This window comes from Periophthalmus magnuspinnatus, chromosome 1 (genome assembly GCF_009829125.3).
Source record: "Periophthalmus magnuspinnatus isolate fPerMag1 chromosome 1, fPerMag1.2.pri, whole genome shotgun sequence".
NCBI lineage: Eukaryota > Metazoa > Chordata > Actinopteri > Gobiiformes > Gobiidae > Periophthalmus > Periophthalmus magnuspinnatus.
The window spans coordinates 27,624,690-27,644,305 of NC_047126.1; the positions used below are offsets into that span (position 1 = coordinate 27,624,690).

The 19,616-nt window shown below is 40.6% G+C and overlaps 1 protein-coding gene across 1 annotated transcript in view; it reads left to right on the forward strand.

The window, feature by feature from the left end:
• The window catches only part of cntln (centlein, centrosomal protein), a 113,949-nt gene that overhangs the window by 89,265 nt on the left and 5,068 nt on the right, over window positions 1-19,616 (forward strand). Inside the window, exons 24-25 of the mRNA XM_055224223.1 lie at window positions 4,205-4,405; window positions 8,851-8,925. Of these exons, the coding sequence (XP_055080198.1) occupies window positions 4,205-4,405; window positions 8,851-8,925 (276 nt within the window). The remainder of the gene's footprint in view (window positions 1-4,204; window positions 4,406-8,850; window positions 8,926-19,616) is intronic.

The window sequence follows — 19,616 nt, forward strand, 5'->3', positions numbered from 1 at the left end:
GTTGTCACCTCATCTTTCTTTTAACACAATAGATTTTACGTTTTATTTAATACTACAGTTATTATGTTTCATTATTCACTGAAATCACTTTACTTGCTTTTAATGCTCTCCATATGCTGCACTGTACATTAGGGCCGTGAAAAGTATCGAAAATCAAATACTAATCGAGTATCAAAACTAGATACTCGTTTGAGCAAGAAAAAGTCACGTTCTCCTTTCCTGAATAAGTGTGACCTTATATCTATAATTTGATGTTAAAATCCACATTCTATCGCCTAAATAAAGTGTTTTTTATTATTGTCGTGGTGTCAGAATCGGTATCGAGTGTATTCCTTAGTATCAAAACTGAAATTTTAGTGTCGTGCCAACACTACTGTACATACATTTTGCCATAGTTCTTTATTGTACATTGTGTTGTTGAAGCCTTGTATTTTGGCTCGCCCTTGCAAAGTGGTGTCGTGTTAGATTTAAGTCTGTTTTTTGGATTTCATATCTATGTTCTTCTGCTGTTGCAACACTGTGAAATGTCCTCATTGTGGGACAAATAAAGGTTTACTTATCCTTATCTTATTACATTTATGCATTTGTAGTAATCTATTTAGGCCATGTCCTGCGTAACAGAATCCTATTGACATATTGGGGTATTTTATCTTTTCACTCCCTTTGTACTCACTATATTCAATGTTTTTGTTTGTCATAATTGCTTTCATAAATACATTCTAGTCCAGCTTTCCATCTATGTAACTGTGTAATGTATTTTTTAAAGTGTGTATGACAGGTTTTAATCATTCTCTAGTCTTTACTTAATTTGGTGGAATAATAACTGTTATAAATATAAACGATTGATGAGTTTTACACCAATCGGGAAACAATTTGTGCAGAAACGTTGAAAAATATGTTAAGGAAAAATGTAAAATTTTCACTAAATATAATGATCGCAAGTGTGTTTTAGTAAAATAGTAGTCTAACCTGTCATAAACACTTTAAATTATAGACAACTTTCAAGTCTACTATTGTTTTGATAACAACTTTTTAAAAAATCATCAAAATCAGCCACAAGAGTTCAGTAAATTAACAAATGAGGAATTATCAATATTCCTCTTTTCATATTAGGAAATATTTAGGAAGATTCCAATCACTGACTTTCATATCTTTGCTTGTTTGTCATTCTTCATATAGTGTATAATGTAGTTTTACTGACTGCAATAGTAACAATAATCGTAATAGTAACCTTTTTCTTGCTATTGTCTTTCTAATCAATAAACATAAACTCCTCCCACATTGCTCGTGATGCATTTGAATGGTCCTCCGTGTCCTTGTGTGTGTGAGAAGGTTCACAGGTTGCTAGTTATTAAAGGGGATATCTTTTAGCAGCTCATTTGATCCTCATCTCCATGCCCTAATCCGCGTCCTGTCTAAATTGGCCCTCTGGCTACGGTGATTGTGCTACTAGGCAGGCTAAGAGCTCATAACTAACACACGCTTTCATGCAGACGAGCTAACAATCTGATATGTGTTTGAATATGCTGGTGTTGTACGACTGTTTCGTTAAGGGTCCAGAATGAGTGGGAAATTTCACCTGTAATCTCGTCGTGGATTATTGGACAAGAAGGATTTAGGTCATTTTTATGTAAACATTGACTAGTGACAGTGAGTGTGTTTCAGTGTGTAAATACTATGCCTTCTGACCATTCCCTAATGAGCTGTGACGTCAGGCAGTCAATAGAAGGTAAAAAGAGGCTGTTGTATGAGTGTTTTAGACAAGTTTTGCTCCAGAGGTTAAAGATCCATTATGTAACTTTTCTGAAGCAGGGTCTGGATTGTGACCTGCTTGTTTCTATGGAGGCAAGCAGATGAAGTCACCAGGCTAAGTTATTGGTCTAATCTGTGGAGATGTGGCCCTGCTCAGTGTAAAATGTATCCCTTTCAAGGTAATGTGCGGTATTTACTTTAATGCCATATTGTCATTTTAGTACTTTTTGGTGACTCTTCCCTGTGAGTAACTGCTGTATATTAACGACACTGAAGGATTTCAGCATTTGTGCTTTTAACACATTCAGTGATTCTCAAACAGAATCACGTTGAAAACAAGAGGGATAGCGCTGTGATAATACAGGAAATGCCCCACTGTGTTTTTAAACTCCATACACCTTTACTAGAATCATTTTGATGATTTCAGCCCTGAAATTGTGAATCTGTGCTGAACTAAAGGAGCTGTTAACTTGAAAACTACCACTACATGACATCACAAGGTGGAACAGAGCGTTTTGAGCTTTGATGATGTAGATGGTAAAGGATTACTCAAACATGTCTAAATGAAACAAAACATAACTCAAGTAACAAGTATGTTTTTGATGAGGTAAAAACAAGAATTAATTTTGTGTAGTATAGAGCCTTTAATGTTTTGTCTGTCAGATTATTTTAAGTCATAAATCAGATTTACATTCAAAGTTACTTAGTACTTATAGTAATAGTGTCACGATACAAAAAATTCAAACTCGATTTTGATGCTAAATAGTTACTGATAGAATTGATACTTAATGCAGATTTTGATACCGAAATGATCATTTTAAAAGCTCCTTTTTTAGACAGGATTGTAATTTTCAACACAAAATAATAGCATTTGTTTATTATACCATGTGGTCTAGTTTTGATAAAACTCAAGATGAAACTGTTCAGGAAAGTTTATGTGATTATTTTCAGTATCGATACTTGGTTAAATTAATATCTAGTTTCAATACTAATTTACCTATTGTTTAGTATCTGATTTTTCATACCATTGACAACCCTAATATTTAAAGAATTGAATTGTCTTTTTTATTCTTACTTATTTTGGTAATTGTACTTGAGTAATATTTTTTTTTTTAGTAAATTTACTTCAATACAATGTTGACTACTATAATAACTGTGTAGACTGGTGTGTTTGAAATGCTCACTCAGCACTCCTGTGAGGACCACCACAGCCTCTGCACCTGTGTGAAATTACAGAACAGATATTATTATTGTAATGCACCGGAGTATTTTCAACTGTCTAGGCACATTGTGTACTTATTGCTCATTTACTTTATTATTCGACTTAATCATAAGCTTCTACATACTGAATATATAGTTTTATTTTATGGGCATCATACTGACTTTAATGTATGTAGACTGTAATGAGTTATACGTTGACCAAACAAAAATGAATGAAGTGAATATGTACCGTATGCAATGTAGAGAGCCAGTTACGCTGGGTCTACACTGATTGCAAGTACGGTGCGATTTGGGATGGGCGCGGGTCCCAAAAGACTTCCAAATTCCCTGCCACATGGACCTCGGTGGAGCGCAAGTGCGGGTCCAGGTGATGTGACGCAGTTGTTGTAGTTGATGTAACAGGTCATCGGCAAGTAACCCGCTCAAAGTACATACCGGGCCTGCCTTGGAGCTAGTATAAATCTGGTGGTAGACTTGTTTTTTTCTTTTTTATATTTAGTTTTGTTTACTACCCATTCTTGTGCCTCATCTGGCCATCTATTCCAAGGTCAGCTTTTCAGCCGGCTTACAAGGGAATGATACAGAAGATTATTGCCTCGATCAATAAGCTCAAAATGAAGCAAAGGGGAGTTCATTTTATTGACTTTCCCGTGTACAGTGGCAGTTTTAACATTTAATTGTCTCTCTAGTATTTGACCCAAAGTCCTATTTAGCGCCAGTCAACCTCCCCGGACCGGTGATGGTCTGGCATGGCACGGATCGCTCGGGCACCATTTTGGAACGGCTCCTTGTAGCTTAATTATTCACCGTGTTATGCTGCCCTTGTACTTTGTCGAGACGTTCTGCAAAGTAAATAAATAAATGAATGGCTAGTATTTCGCGTGTGTCTTTCTCCTCTCGTTTTTCTGAGAGGCGTGATTCTGTGGAGATTTTTTAAGCAAAACTCTGGGTGCGTTTGATATCAAAGCAGCGTTCCCTTCAGCTCTCAATCGACGGGGCAACAAACCCTCAGGTCCACGATCCTACACGGGAGAGCGAGGTGAAGTGGAGGAGAGGAGAGTGTGTCAAACTCAATATTCCTCCATAATGTACCAGGGCTCTCTGGCGCATGCTTGATCAATTTCATTTATTCATCTGCCAGGCAAGCGCTATCCCTCTTGTTTTTCTATATCCATTTCATCATCCTCATCTCTCACTTTTTTTTCCTTTTTTTAAATATTTCTTTCTGCAGGCCCTGGCCAGTGAGATACTTTTAGACGTCAGTGAGGTCAAGCAGCAGCTGATGAAGAAGAGGAGGAGGCAGAAGCAGAGCAGCACTGTGGCAGCAAAGGCCGGCCTCTCAGCTAAGAGCATGATCAAAGCTAAGAGCATCGCAGCCTCTATCCTCAATATGTCCGAGAACGATCTGGCCGACATAATGGACAGTGATCAGGTAAGGCCATGGGACCACATCGCGCACACAACGCTAACTTCACGGATCTATAGCCAGTGAAGAGATGCCCACAGCTCTGCACGTACCTGTAATAGATTTGTTCAACTGTAATATTCACCCCAAAGTTTCTGGCGGTTTTACTTAATAATTACACGGCAAAGACATTATTAAATCAATATCGACTTGTTGCTCTAGGCCTCAGCTTTTGTCAATTGAGACGAGATGAGATGTGGCGTGGAGAAGTGTTGGAGAAACTTTTGCGCTTCATCTGGGATCAGTTTGGTTGGCCTCATCTAATGGTATAAAAATATGAGCTACCTATTTGTGCATTTTACCTGTAGCTAACGATGTTTAGCCTTTCCATGTCTCCAGGACCTTCTGGTATTGATGAGTATAGACTGTAGGTGTTGGCAAGTTCAAAATGTCAATATGAAGACTTGTTTTGAGAAGTCTACCAAGCACTCGGTCACCCCACTAATAACCTGTCACAAATAGTACAATGTGTTGAGAAAGAGAAATTTGTTTTTATTTTTCTTTGTATTTTTGTTTGTTTTTTTTAGTTGTTTTTTTTTAGCCGATTATCTGATATTTGGCCTGCTGCTGTGACCGATAACGATATTTTGCTTTTAAAATCCATAGCAAGGACCATAAATTTATCTTAAGCTCTCTTCAAGATCACAAATAAACTTTTCACTTTCAACAAAATGTATTTTACTGGGATTTTAAATTATTTGTCACATGTGTAAAAATACAGCCATAGAACATTATTTCTGTTTCCATTTTTACGCATAAATCTGTTCAAAAAGTCTTTCCCAGGCGGGGCCAAGAGACATAGTCCCTGGCGTTTACTTCCAGTGGGACATACCCGGGACACTTCTCCAGGGAGGGGTCTAGGTTCTCAGGCTCAAGCATCTGTTCCCAACAATAACTCATTATGTAATTATTGTGAGAGATGATAGTTGGTGATCCTGATGGCATACTTAATAGCGACCTAGTTTTGTTACTTTGAATAGTTTAGGTAGGGCTGTGCAATTGGTAGTTGAATTTATGTTGTTGTCATGTAGTGGTAGTTTTCAAGTTAACAGCTCCTTTTAGTTCAGTAGAGATCGGCAATTCTAGGGCTGTAATCATCCAAAAGATTCTAGTGAAGATGTGTGGAGTTTTAAAATGCAGTGGAGCACTTCCTGTATTCCCACATGACATCACAAGGTGGAACAGAGTTTTCCGTTTGAGAGAACTACTCAGCTTAAATATGCAATGTTTGTTAAACACATGTGAATGAAACAAAACCCAACTCCAGGTCTGTTGTGACGAGAAACAACATTATAACATAGATCAAAATATAATACACGCCCTTTGAATAAATGCCATACTGATACTGCGGATCATTCCATGAAGCCCTGCCATATTTTTTATTTTGTAGAAGTTTTGTCCTTTTTCTTGTAATACATTGGAGGACTAGTGGATCTGTCTCCTGTTTGCTGCTTGATAAATGTCTTTTCAGTCGATACTCTGAAACATTTCCTGGAATTCAAACTTGAGTCGACAACTACCACTTTTTCATTGAATAGAAACAAAATTACAATGGCTGTCTTGGCTTGAATGCTCAGTTGTATGCTCAAAGCAACATCAGAAACCTGTCAAATAAATACAAGTGGAAGTACTACTTTTTCCTGTGGTATAAAATTAATATCAACTTTCAATTGGATGCTGTTGTTGAAATGACTGTTGAGTTTTTTACTTTTCCAACTTGGGGGGCCTTCCCTCCTCTATAGATCATACCTATCTGTGTTCTCAATTAGCAGCTGCGCGTTACAATCTTCCTTACCTCCCTGGGGACTTCCTCTATCTATCACCAGATGAGAGAGGTCCAGCGGGCACTTACTCACACTTGAAACCAATTTTGTCCATTTGCAGTGCGGCCCCACCCAGGACATGACAGGCCACAGTTAGTCAATTGACAAAAAGTCGCCTTCATGAGAGCTGAAATATTGGTAGGTTAAATCACTCTCTCCTCAGCGCCACATGTTTCCCCCAGTGGATTATGGGTAGTAAAAGGTAGTCTCACTCTGAGCTGAGCGGCCTTCTGAGTTGTTGGAGTCGATCATAACATTCTCAGAGGCAAGGAGGCTGTGAAAGGAATGTAGCTTATGGGGCTTTTAATATATAGAGCAAACTTTATAATGTAAGATTCAAGATTAACTTTATTGTATGTAATCAGAGAAATGCCATTTGCTGCATTTGACATATTTACTGTATATGGGAGTTTATGAAAGCTCAAGATATTTGCTTTTATTAAAAAGCAATCATATATTTGTACATTAACTTGTTTTTTAACTTGTTTTGTTACACATTTCAGATCTGTGTATTCGATATACACCAAAATGTAAAGTAGCTTTTAAACCTTGTGGTACTGTTTTTCTTTGAACCTGAGGACACAACATGAAGTTGTATGGATGTCTCCATAGTATTTATCTGATCAAACCTATATCCAGAGTATTCATGTATTCACTTGCTTGTACAATACCAGTGTACAGAGCGGAGCCCAGGGCTCACAGGGATGCACTCACTTTTACTTATACTTTTAAATGAGAGAAGTTCATTGCCAACAACTTTCCTTTAGTTTGGGAGTCTTCTCCATCATTTACAATGTATTTGGATCTCAGAGTATTCAATTCCATTTTAAATATTTTACATGTTTGCTTATTTTGATAACTAATGGCCTGTTGATGGCCACCAATATTTTTGCAAACATGTTTTTTCAAGCATTGCCTTTATTCACTCAAAAATTACTTTTGTGGCATGGCATAAAACTCATGATCATTTCTTATGATTACAAAGTTCACTTGTGAGAAACCAAAATAACACAATAATGACAAGTAATTAAAAATGTATATATAACTTATTTATTCATGTGCTATTTCTGTAAAACATTCCCAACACTGTGTTGCTGCAGTTTTATTTCCCTGCTTCTTCCACAGTGTTGAGCTGAGCAGCGCTGAGGGCCGGCAGCACAGGCTCCCTGGGCATCTTGTTGTGGAGTTAATGATCCAGATGTAATAAGACTATAATTGCCAGGCCAGTTTGTTTTGCTCCTAATGTGAGATGGAGTCAGAGTGCTGTTATATATCTATCAGGGGTGGACAAGCACAGTTATCCTCTCACATGCAGTGTGCAGAGCCTTGTGGGAAGCTTCAGGCCACTGTAGTCACAAAGAGAGCCTCCTTCTCTGTTACAGTCAATACAACTGCTGTGTTAAGTGAGCCCTGGTCAGTATGCAGGCATCCTATTATTAACTAAGCCTGAACAAAAGCATTTTCACACTTTTCTCACCAAGGAGACAGAAAATGCACTGTAATATTTGAAAATGTCTAAATAGATTTTGAACTGAAATGAAATTGACTTAAGCCATTCAGTCCTCAATATGACAAAGAATATTCAAGAACTTTATGTATGACAAATAGCAACCAGCTGACAACCACTGAGGGAGGGGTCATTTGCAAGGTACGGATTCCCCACAGGAATTATATTATACTAAATCAACATCTGGGCATGTCCCACCGGGAGGAGGCCCCGGGGAAGACCCAGGACACGCTGGAGGGACTATGTCTCTCGGCTGGCCTGGGAACGCCTTGGGGTCCCACCGGAGGAGCTGGAGGACGTGTCCGGGGTGAGGGAAGTCTGGGAGTCCCTGCTTAGACTGCTGCCCCCGCGACCCGGCCCCGGATAAGCGGAAGAAAATGGATGGATGGATGGAATAAATCAACATTAATATTGAAAATTACTAAATGATTTTGTAAATGTCAATACTAAACAGACCAGTGTTGTGACTTGTGTGGGGAGTGGGTCTGTCCAGCACTGACAAACGTTAAGTAAAAGTTCAAATTCAGATTTTATGAGCCTTGCTGACTGTGAACCTTAGAAACTAACTATTCACCAGTCAGCAAAGTGGAACTGCTCCCCCACTGTCCCTGTGATGTAGTACAAGGTCTATCACCCTATTTCAAACAGCAGCACCTGGGGTTCGAAGTGAAGAGGTAGCACATTCATTCAGAGGTGTACATGGCCAAGCTCTGTTCATTAGCGCTAACAAGGCTACCACTCCGCTAGCTCTTTATACATAAGTAGCATGCAAGTGTATGCGGGCGGGCCGTGCCACTGGTCTCCCGAGAGCTCCTTCAAGGTCCTGCCCGCCGCACTGCAATTCAGCCCTCCAGCAAGAGACCTGGGGAGAGCGGGCAAACATTAGTGGCATGTGCAAAGTAGCTAGCATAAATTGAGTCCTACCACTTTCTATAGTTTACTTTTGTACAAGCCAACAATGTGGTAATGTGCACCAACTTATAGAAAAAAATGCTTTGAGTATATATACGTACAAATTGACAAGAAAGATAAAACTCTGTCTTGTTTTTTTAATTTAAATGTTATATTTGATGTGTCCTTAGGAGACAGCAGCGTATCCAATGGGTCCTGGAGATCAGCAGTGGATGGATCAGTTGCATCACATACTTCAACAGAAGGTTAGTCAAATGTATCTGCAAACATCTCAAATTGTCTAGCTTCATAGTACTAGGTGCTCTTGGCATCTGAGGGAACACCTAGTAATGGAAAGTTGGAACACTCCCTGGGAAAAGACAACCATTCATTTTAATGGAGATGAGCTGCTCTGTCACCCACTGTTCAACCATTAAGATACTAAGACATTGAAAGCAAAGTTGTCTAATGGCCAATTTTTAAAAAATAAAAATCCAAGAATGCTAATGGTTGCTATGTTGCTAGAAGCGACAGAGATGCTAGTCCATAATCTATTTACTTTTCTGGGGTAATGCCATGTCAGCAACATTTTTTCAGACTCATTTGTGACTTGACTTATATCTATACTTCTATCTATAAAAATGGTAACTCAAAAAACCTGGAAAACAAGATGCTCATTAAACCAAACACTTTATTAATCATTGACTGATTAGTTTCATTGCTAGTATTATGTCTGTGATACAGGGCCATATGGTCAAAGGCCCAAGACTTTAAAACTATATTTTTGTACCAGAAAACACTGGATCACGAATGATCCAGAACCCTAAATAATTGTATGTATGTAGTGCACAGTAGTGTCTCATGGAAAGACATTCTAACATTATCAAAGAAAAACATTTTTGCAGTAAATACACCAATACCTATTTTCAACTGCAATATTTGGCCAACATTATTTACTCCTACTGCATCATCTCATCCCTTTAACTCACCGGGCTACACTAGAACTCTGGCTGATTCTCCTGTTTTTTGCCTTGACACTGCGACTCAAGGACCCATTTGTTTTTGTCGTACCATTCTGCCTGGAGTTCTGTCTCTCTCTCTCTAGGGCCACAGATCTGCTACCAGTTGCATTTGCACAAAACACACGAGAAGCATCAGGATTCAGTTTCCAGCACAGATAAAACAAAAGAAGCTGTGCGTTTGAGTCTTTGTGAGCCACTTATGTTTGGAGTGGAGTGCTGTCAGCCAGTGTGCCCTGTGATACTGTGTGATGTGTGTGTATGATTAAGTGTGTGTTCTCGTCAATGGCAGCCGCGGGCACTCAAGCGTCGCCTCCGCACCACGACACCGCCAGACTCCGTTTCTCTCTCTGTTCCCCAGATCTTCTCCTGACCTTTGCACCCCCCACCCCCCACCCCCCCATCTCCCTCCTCTTCCTCCTTCCTCCTCCACCCCTCCCACACCAACACACACAAGCAAGACCCCGTCCGTGTTTTTTCCCTTCTAACCGGACAGCTCTCAGTCCCTGCTCCCAGTCTCTCCCTGCCATCCCTCCACTGTCCCACCACCCTCTCTCACTCTCTCTCCTTCCTTCCCTCTCTCTCTCTCTTTCTCTCTCTCCAGACCCCGAGGCAGCTTGTTAGTGGGGAACTAAATATTGATTTGGCGGGCCTGTCGATGCCGCGAGAATGAGCTAGTGTCCACCAGAGACCTCGGCACCGGCAGCCTGCTATCGACGTTTTCCGTGGGCAGAACGCGGGGCGGTGGAGGAGAGGGGAGCGGGGGGTGCAGGGGGGTACTGTGCGGAGCGGCTGTAGTGGGGGGATGGGGGTGGTTGGAGGAGGAGGAGAACAGGGTATGACAAGGCTGAGACTTTACCCCCAGGGACCGGCGCAGTCATCCCCACTGCATTCGCACACACTTTTTCTAACCCTTTCAAGTCCATCGTCTGCAGTTTTTTCTTTATTTATTTCACTCTAATCCTGTACTCTCTTCTTTCTGCACCTGCTGTTTCTAAAATATCATAGTCTTCTGGCAGTAAGGGCACAAAGCTCACTGTCATTTTGGCGTGACAGAATTATAACTTAGACACATTTGTTAACCTTCTAATGAGCCATTAGTTTAAAAGTGAGATGGAAGATGGAGCAAAATACCTGCTTAAGGAATACATGCAAAGCTTTATTTGAACATTTGAAGGTGAAGAGATAACTGCGCAAAATGGGACTATACAGCTCCATGATAAGTTTGTGGTAAAAATGGGCTGTGGGTGAGTTTGTGGTAGATTTGAGTTGCAGAATTTGGGGAAAATAATCAAACTCAGCCCTACATATCAGCTCAAAAATGTCAGCAGAGTTTACTGGCCATCAATTTCTGGATTATACACAACCAGTATCGACATCGGGCATGAACAATCAGTCGATCTACTATGGTTAATATCTCCAATATCTCCAAAGTTTATGTTAATGCCATAATATGTCTACTCTATCAGTGCAAAAATGTGCTACTAAAATGATTACTATACATCATACAAGGTTGTCAGTTATCTGGTTCAAAATTTGCAGATTTATTGTTTGGAGTTTTCTTACAAAAACAGTGCTTCCATCTAACATTTTGACATCATCACAACACCAAATCTGTTTTTCACATTTGAACCAAAGTGGATAAAGGTTTAACTGGGCAATATGACAAAAAAGGAATTCCTCATATTGATCAACTATGATTTTACACATACTTTTACTGATAGAGGATTGGGTTGATTAAAATGAGCCAACCATATAATTGACAGTTAGAAATGACTGCATCTCGATCTCTAATTAGTTTAACTTTTCAATTTATATAGAGCCTAAATCACTCACTGAAAGCCCTAAACTTTGCACAGAAGGTATGCTGCCACCATTACTTTCAAACATGTTTAAACCCACACAGGATCCAGCTGTACACAGGACCAGACCTTGTCATTTTTAATAGTAACGCTGAAGCACAGTCCACACTCGCCACTCTCTATCTCTATTTTTGTCTCTCTATTCCTATCTCTCTCTGTATTTCTCCCTCGCTATTTTTCTGTATCTCTCTGTCTCTATTTCTATCTATCTCCCTCTCTATATATATTTATCTCTCAATCTATACATCTATTTCTATCTCTTTCTCTCTCCCCCTCTTTCTTCCCTCTTCCTCTGTCTCTCTCTATCTGTATTTCTATCTCTCTCCTTCTATATATATTTATCTCTTAGTCTATACACCTATTTCTCTCTCTTTCCTTCTCTCCATCCCTCTCTCTCTCTTTTTCTCCCCTCTATCTCTATGTCTATCTTTATTCTATCTATCTCTGTATTTCTAACTTTCTCGCTCTTTCCCGCTTTCTTTCCCTCTCTTTTCCCCACTTCCGCTGTCTCTCTCCTCCCCCTCTTTTTCTCTCTCTCTGTCGGTATCTCTCTATTTTCATGTCTATCTATCTCCATATCTATATCTCTATCCCTATCCCTTTACCCCATCTATCTATCTATCTATCTATCTATCTATCCATCCATCTATCCCGCTCTCCCTCTCTCTCTCCTTCCCCCTCTCCCTGCCCTCCTTCTCTCTGTCTCTCCATTTTTCTCTTCTTCCCCCCCCTCTCTCTCCCCGTCTTCCTCTCTGTCTCTCTATTTCTATCTCCCTCTCTATATCTATGTATCTCTCTTTTTTCCCCTCTCCATTCCTCTCTCTTTTTCTCTCCTCCCTATCTCTCCATCTCCTTTCCCATCTCTATCTCTCTGTCTTCCCCACTCTCTGTCTCTCTCTCTCTTCCTCTCTTCCTCCCTCTCTCTTTCCTCTCTGTGATAGTCTATAAAGGAGTCATCAAGCAGAACATGTGTGAAGTGCCCGTCCTGTCACCAGCCTGTGACACTAATAACACACTACTCTAATAGTTATATGATCTCACACACTTCTGCGCCGATAAAAAGACACAGACAGAAATAGACGGAGCGGAAGGGAGGATGAGAGAGAGATCCGTGTCCTTAACTGGAGCGAGCTGTCACCGCCGGAGGATGGTACTTGTGCTCGTGTGAACCTCATCTTGTCACTGTCAGGGCCTAATAGAGCCGCCAGTGGGACAGCGCTTTATTATCGCAGTGGCCCTGTCAATACAGAAGCCATCAGTCACTGTGGTGGAACGCGGATGTGTGTGCGTGTGTGCGTATTTGTGATCTTTGTGTTTGGACAGTTTGTTTGCCATCACTGTCATGAACTGCCACATGTCAACATAACGAGAGGGAGAAGGCTCATTGGCACACACTTGTATAAAGGCAGAGCTGTGGAGTAAGAGACTTATTAACCAAGAGGAAGACAGACTGAAGGAAAGTCCAAAGTCTTCATCCTGGTACAGTATCCACAGTGTTATATACACAAGTTCTACCAAATGCCAGATCACATGGCAGCAGCGCATACGGGGTCTGGTGAGACTAATAAAATGCATTATCAGTTTGAAAAGAAAGAGAATTTCAGTAAGTTTGACCACAGTTGAGTTGTTGGTCCCAGACAGGCTGGTGAATTGTGGATTAAATATTTGCATTTGAACTACAGGATGCTCCCTTAATGCCCAAGAAGTGGCATAGATTTTCCGAGCCCCCCTCACAGACTCCCCACTTGTCCACTCAAAAGCAAATGAAACATAGCATTCATTTCCTGGTCTCCCTTCTGCACTGGTGAGTTAATGAAATCAAAGCGCGCTCCTCTCAGTAGAGAGCCACCATAGGCGGCGCTCCACAGCCAGGATCCTGGGACAGGCGGGGTAATAATGATGGCGGGCCGGGGGGTGTGCTGGATGGCTCCAGCGCTGCTCCATGAATAAGGCCCCAGCTGAAGATGGAGTGTCCGTATGGGCCGGAGGGTCCAGGCACCGGCCCGGGGAAGCATTGATTTAATTGCCTTTGGTTTATTTGTGGAGTCCTAATTATTGACTGGAGGTAGAATTTAATGGGCCGAGTCTTTATGAAGACAGGGAAATGACTGGCTTCTGCTGCTGCCCAATAATGAAGAGCAGCGGCCTGTGGATGCATGTGTGAGCCCACGCACACAGGAGCGCCGCATCCCTCCTGATCATTTTTCACACTCATTTTATCCACACACACCGCGGCCCCAGCCTCATGACAGCATAATAACATTTAAAAAGTCATTGACTCTGTTGATTTCTTTATGAGAGGACAGTGCTTTGGTTTACTGGTATGGGGTGGCGCTCGGGGCCTGCTACTATTTACCTCCCAATGACGCCCAAGGGAGACGTCCAGGCATCACTTCTTATCAGCCTCCCGACCATAACAAGCAGGTGAAGATTAGGACAGTGGCAGAGACAGGCCGACCAATCAGGAGCGGAGCCGCTCTCCACATCAAAGCTGTTTATGCTCTGTGCAGGCCTGTAATAATTCCTGTAATTGGAAGCCTTTATCGAACTTTAGGGATGTTTGCTGTGGTGCGTTGCTATGAAGGTAAATGGCATCATTTATCTCTAAATAACATACTTTACTATTCATGTCGCTCCTTGTCAAGTGCTCCGGCCCTGTAGTCCCCTCCGCTGGGATTACTTCATTAACCCTCGGAATTAAACATATCAAAGGCTGCACAGTGCTAAAGTTTTCTGGCGCTGGCTCATTATGCCTTTGTGATGACAAGGAACAGCTCGGAGTCGTACACTTCTCTCTATAGGAAAGTGACTCTAATTAAGCCTCATTTAATCATTGGGCTAATTAAATCAGCCACCCTTTTGTGTCTGTATGCGTGTGGAGGGGACCCGAGCGCAGCCTTTGTACTGTAAATATGCCATAGACTGAGCAGGCTATCCCCTCGAGACGGCTCATTATGCCAGTGCGCACTGCGACTTCCTCTGGTAAACTTTCACATAAATAGAAACTAGAGATTGGAGCTTACTGGTAATGATACATAATCCTCAGGCTATTTTGGGGATTACTTAACCAGGCCATCTTCTTCAATTGCTTCTTCAAGTGTCCTCATAGCAGTACATAAATAGTGGGTTTTGAAAATGTGTTTGTTGTTGTTGTTTTTGTTAGATTGCGAGGTGTTGGCACTGTGACTGCATTGCTCAGAGACACAATGGCTGCCTGCCCTCACTGGCCAGATTCAAACTAGTAACTTTTCTTTTCGTTGGTCAAAATTATGGTTTTTAATTTGTTTATTTTCTGTGTCTATGATTGATTTAAAAATTGTAAACGAGAGTTGTAGTGGTGCAATTGTCCGTAAATAGAAAGGTTGTTGGTTTGATCCCTGTATCATTCTCACAGTAGTTGTGTCCTTGGGCAAGACACTTTTCATTGCTCACTTACGTCACAATCATGTGTCCGGTTTGGTTACAACATGGGAGGACATGTGGTGTACGTTGTCTTGAAACTGTATGGACGCTACTTAAGGGTTTTAGATTGGTTTTTAAATTAAAAAATCATTAAAGAAAAAAAGTAGTATATTAGCTTTTCTTTATATTATAGTTTAATGATAGTTGTTTTGAGTCTTATGTAGCTGCTCCACCCCTTTCCCCTCTGCATTGTGGTAAAGATGACAGAGGCTCAGACCAGGTTCAGAAAGTTTACTGTATCACTGATAGAAAAATCACAAACTGCCGTGAGTCGTGGGATCTAACAGTATTACTCGGAGATGCACAGCTCTCTGCTTATACATTTATACATTTTGTGATATTACAGTTCAAATAAGAAGATTCTAGGACATGATAAATTCAAACATAATCAAATACACTTTCTGTAATGCACCTGATGCCTGTGTATCTGGTCCTGTCCATCTCTAAACACATTTACAGTAAATCAAATATTGTACCTGTTTAACTAATGCAAGAATTACAAACTGGGATACAACAAATATTCCTTAAAAGAAAAGTACACACAGTAATAATAAATTAGTGCAGACGTGCCAAAAAGAGTGGCAACAAAGTAAGTGTATAATTATAATTAGCTCACAAAATATTGATTAAAATTAGATGTAACTTGCATAACACAAGGTAGATAATTAAAAGACATTACATAATGATTTACAAAAGAATTCAACTACCGGTATTTACAGAACATTCATCAGCAAAACTATATTTGGCTTGGAGCCCAAATTAGTGTGTATTACCTCAGAGCTGTGCAACATCGGCAACACCAAAACAAACTCACAGCAGCACAGGTACGTAAAGCAAACAGTAAAAGAAAACTGATTTGGTGGAATTTGATATTAACCTGTTACACATTATTTTAGATTTTTCGATGATTTTCAAAATCTTCTGTTGTATTTGTTAGTTTCACTGTTAATACTTGAATTTCTTTGTCTTTCCTTGTTGTTTTTTTTAACAAATGGCTAAAAGATAAAAGAATAAAACAAGGTGGCTTAACTGGGAGCACACACACCAGACACTTCCCCCGTAATTTTCATGGCTAAAACGAAATTGGCGCGAAAGGGGGATAAAAACTGAATCCATTTATCCCAAATCTTGTAGAATTTTTCCCTGTGAGTTCTTAGATTGTATGTTACTTTTTCTAATGCTTCAATTTTGTACAATTTAGTTATTTTTTATTATTATTATTATTAGCTATTGAAACTGCTAATTTTTCATCACGTATGCAAGTGGCCATAAAGTTCTTCATCCCCCCCACAGCCGTACTCTTCCTCTCTCCTGTGTTCCTGATTGTTGAGTTCTACCTAAAGGTTGCGTCTCTTTTGTATGGATATCACCTCTCTATATTTATCCCCCAATCAGGCCCGAATCACCTCATTTCCACACCTAATGAGTGTAGCAACCTGCAACAAAGACCCGGTGTTTAATCTAGGCCTTATTTAGGTCACATACTTTACAAATACGCTCGCAAAATGATGTCTCCAAACAACGCGTATCAAGAAAAAGGCGAGATTTTTAATTACAGTATTTGTGGCCCCAAGTGTCCAATTCCCTTTCATATCAGTCTCACGAGGTTTGCGGGAGAGGAGAGAGGGATCTTGTGTGTTGGGGAGATAATTATAAAGCAGAGGGAAAGAATAGGCTGGCCCGTGCTCTCCTTTACCTGAGCCGCTGCAAATGTGACACATTCATTAAAGCAGATAATCAAATGCAAGACTAGTTTAGAGTTGGGTGCCTTTGTGCTCGGGCCTTTTTTAATCTATTTATCATGTTGTTGTTGTTGTTATTCCCCCATTTGATCAAATTGATTTTCAAACAAAAGTGAGAGGTTCAGGGATCAAAGAGCTGCTTTTTTCTTCTCTTATAAAACTAGTGTAACTACCTCTGGTCTTACCTTGAGTAGTGGCCTAGATTGGATACTTTGTACCAGCCAGGGACAGGCTCAGAGGATGGGAATTTTACTAGGAAATTTGATGATGCTTTTGTCATCCAAGTGCGTTTTATGTTGAGTATCTTCGGGCGCCTCGCAAGATTGTGTTTGGTCACGGCGTCACTGAAAACCAACGTTGTTTTTGACAAGTTTTCTACTTCCAATCTTGCCCCACCATTTACTGTATTATGTCAAGATACATAATATACACTATGTAACTTTGCTACCACCTGCTTGTCTCCATGGAGATGTTATTGCTTTGCCTGGCATGTTCTACAGCATCACATTAAACTTCATCTCCATGGAGGTGTAAACCATTAAAAAGGTAGATTACATGTTGGAAACCTTTTACAGTTTGTTACCACTCAAATAAAATTAATTACTTTTGATCATTCCAATTTCACATAAGCGGCGCAGATTTAGGTTGGTATTTTCTCTAGTGAACAGTGCCAATTCTTAGAAGTGGTATGAGTGGGGCTTCATTTTCGCAAAGCAATAATACATAGTGTTCCGGTTAACTGGTTGTACGTTTGGATGTACCCCAACCCCACCAAAGGCCCAAAGTGACTGGGATAGTCAATTCCCCACCAGACGTTGATCAGGCATAAACTGGATTAAAATGGACAAAGGATAAAAGTAGAACAGCCTTGTATCTTTAAAGCATCTTTTTACAGCTTTAAACATGTTACAGTTGTTTCCTTCACCATTTACTCACCCAAAGTTCTATTTGTATTTGCACATTTGAGCAATATTTAATCGCTTATTTTCAAGACGCCATATTGCCGTTCAACTCCTGTTTTCAGCACCAGCATATGGCCTCTGCTCTCTACTTTCTTTGTTCTCCCATATTATTTTCTTAATCAGTAATATGCATAGGATTCGGCTGACAACTGCATGGCTCTTTGTTGTGATGACGTTTAAGGCGAAGTCAGCTCCCACTGCAGACATGTTTCTTTTATTAAGTCGTTTTAGATCAATATTGAGATTTAAAATGTGCAAACATGAGTCACTCGTGTCATAGTTTATACTACATTGCAGATACAAGCACAGTATGTTTGTTTTAAGTCATGCGCAAATATTGTATCTGCCACTGTTTGCTAATGCCCTCCTGTGTCCATCTTCAGCTTTACACTTCCCATCTCATTCTTCCTCATTTAGATATCCCTCCACCTGACACGTTCCTCTACTCCTCAACAAATTGGGCCCTTAGAAATAATTGCACTAACCTGTTTCGGGGGAGACGACAAAAGAGCCATGAATGATCGATCTTTTAGGTGAAAAAAAAAAAGTTGGCGTGCTTTATGCCACTAGCAGACAATGGTCACTGGAGCGCTCCAACTTTGAGCTGCTCTCTGCCTGGAGGCGTGCCCCGGGCTACAGAATAGCAATGTCACTTAATTGGCTCATGAAACTACCTTTTGCTTGCAGCTCCTGTCCTCATCTCCGTTCGTACACACACTCGCGCACACCCCACTGTCAGTGTCGGTGCTACTTCACGTCACTTCACTTCTAAAACATGTTCATGAAATCATAGCGGGACAAAAGGTCTGCTCTGGAGGGCCTGTTGAATAGTAATGGCGGGGAGTTAGCGCGGCTTAATGCTACACTAGCTATTTTAGTGTTGCCAAGGGGGACAGGGCCTCTCTCAAAAAAAGCAGCGCTTGCGTTGCCGAGCGCTGGCGAGCTGTGCCAAGGGGGACAGGAGGCCGGCTAAATCAACCGTAGCATAACATTAGTGCCAGTTCCTAACAGTGAGCGGAGCAGCCCAGGGGAGAGCTCGAACCATCCCGCAGGCCTCGGTCACCGCTACAGGGAGGGCATCTGGATGAAAGGGAGCAGTGTGTGTGTGAGGTGGAGGGCTGATCTGAGTCAGGGTGTGGGCGCGCCTGTTGTCTTTATTTTACAAACTTAGAACTATCTGCAGCTCTTAGTCACAGCAGAGGGAGAGGTGTTAGAGGGGAGTGAGTTTAGCAGAGCATTTCATCAGCAGTGGAGCCAGGCAAGTGTATTTGTAATTCACAGCGGTTTACAAGAACTCAAAAAGTACATTGACAGTGATTACAAGTCAAACTATTCACTTTAGATAGCATAGAGGTGCTGATGTGGTTGGATAGATCGACTGCGTGACAAGGTGGGCATTACCACATTTTATGGTAACAATTTATAATAACTACACTTTTAAAGCAGCCCTAATCTGCAAAATCGACTTCTATCCATGTTACAGTCGCTTCTGCTCACCGTTTACCCTCTCGAAGTTGTTTTTGGAGTGATTCGTGCAGGTTTGAACAATCTTTAATCACTTATTGCCGATCAACTCCCATGTTCACCACCACCTGTGTCTGCCCACTGCTCTCTACTTACATCGTTCCTTAATTAAATGTTTTAATGGGTGATATGTGTAGGACTATCACCATTAAAAAAAACTACACTGACTTCAGTACATGAGACCTGGAGTCATTTACTTGTACTTTTGTTTATACTAGTGGGGAACATTTTCTCATTTTTTTGTACTTTATTGAAGATTTGAACTTCTATAACTCATAAAATGTTTAATTTATTTATTACTGTTTATTATTATTATTTATTACTGTAGTTTTTGGGGGTAAATCCTGCTTCAGTGTTTTTGTGTCAGAGGCATATTATTGTCTAAT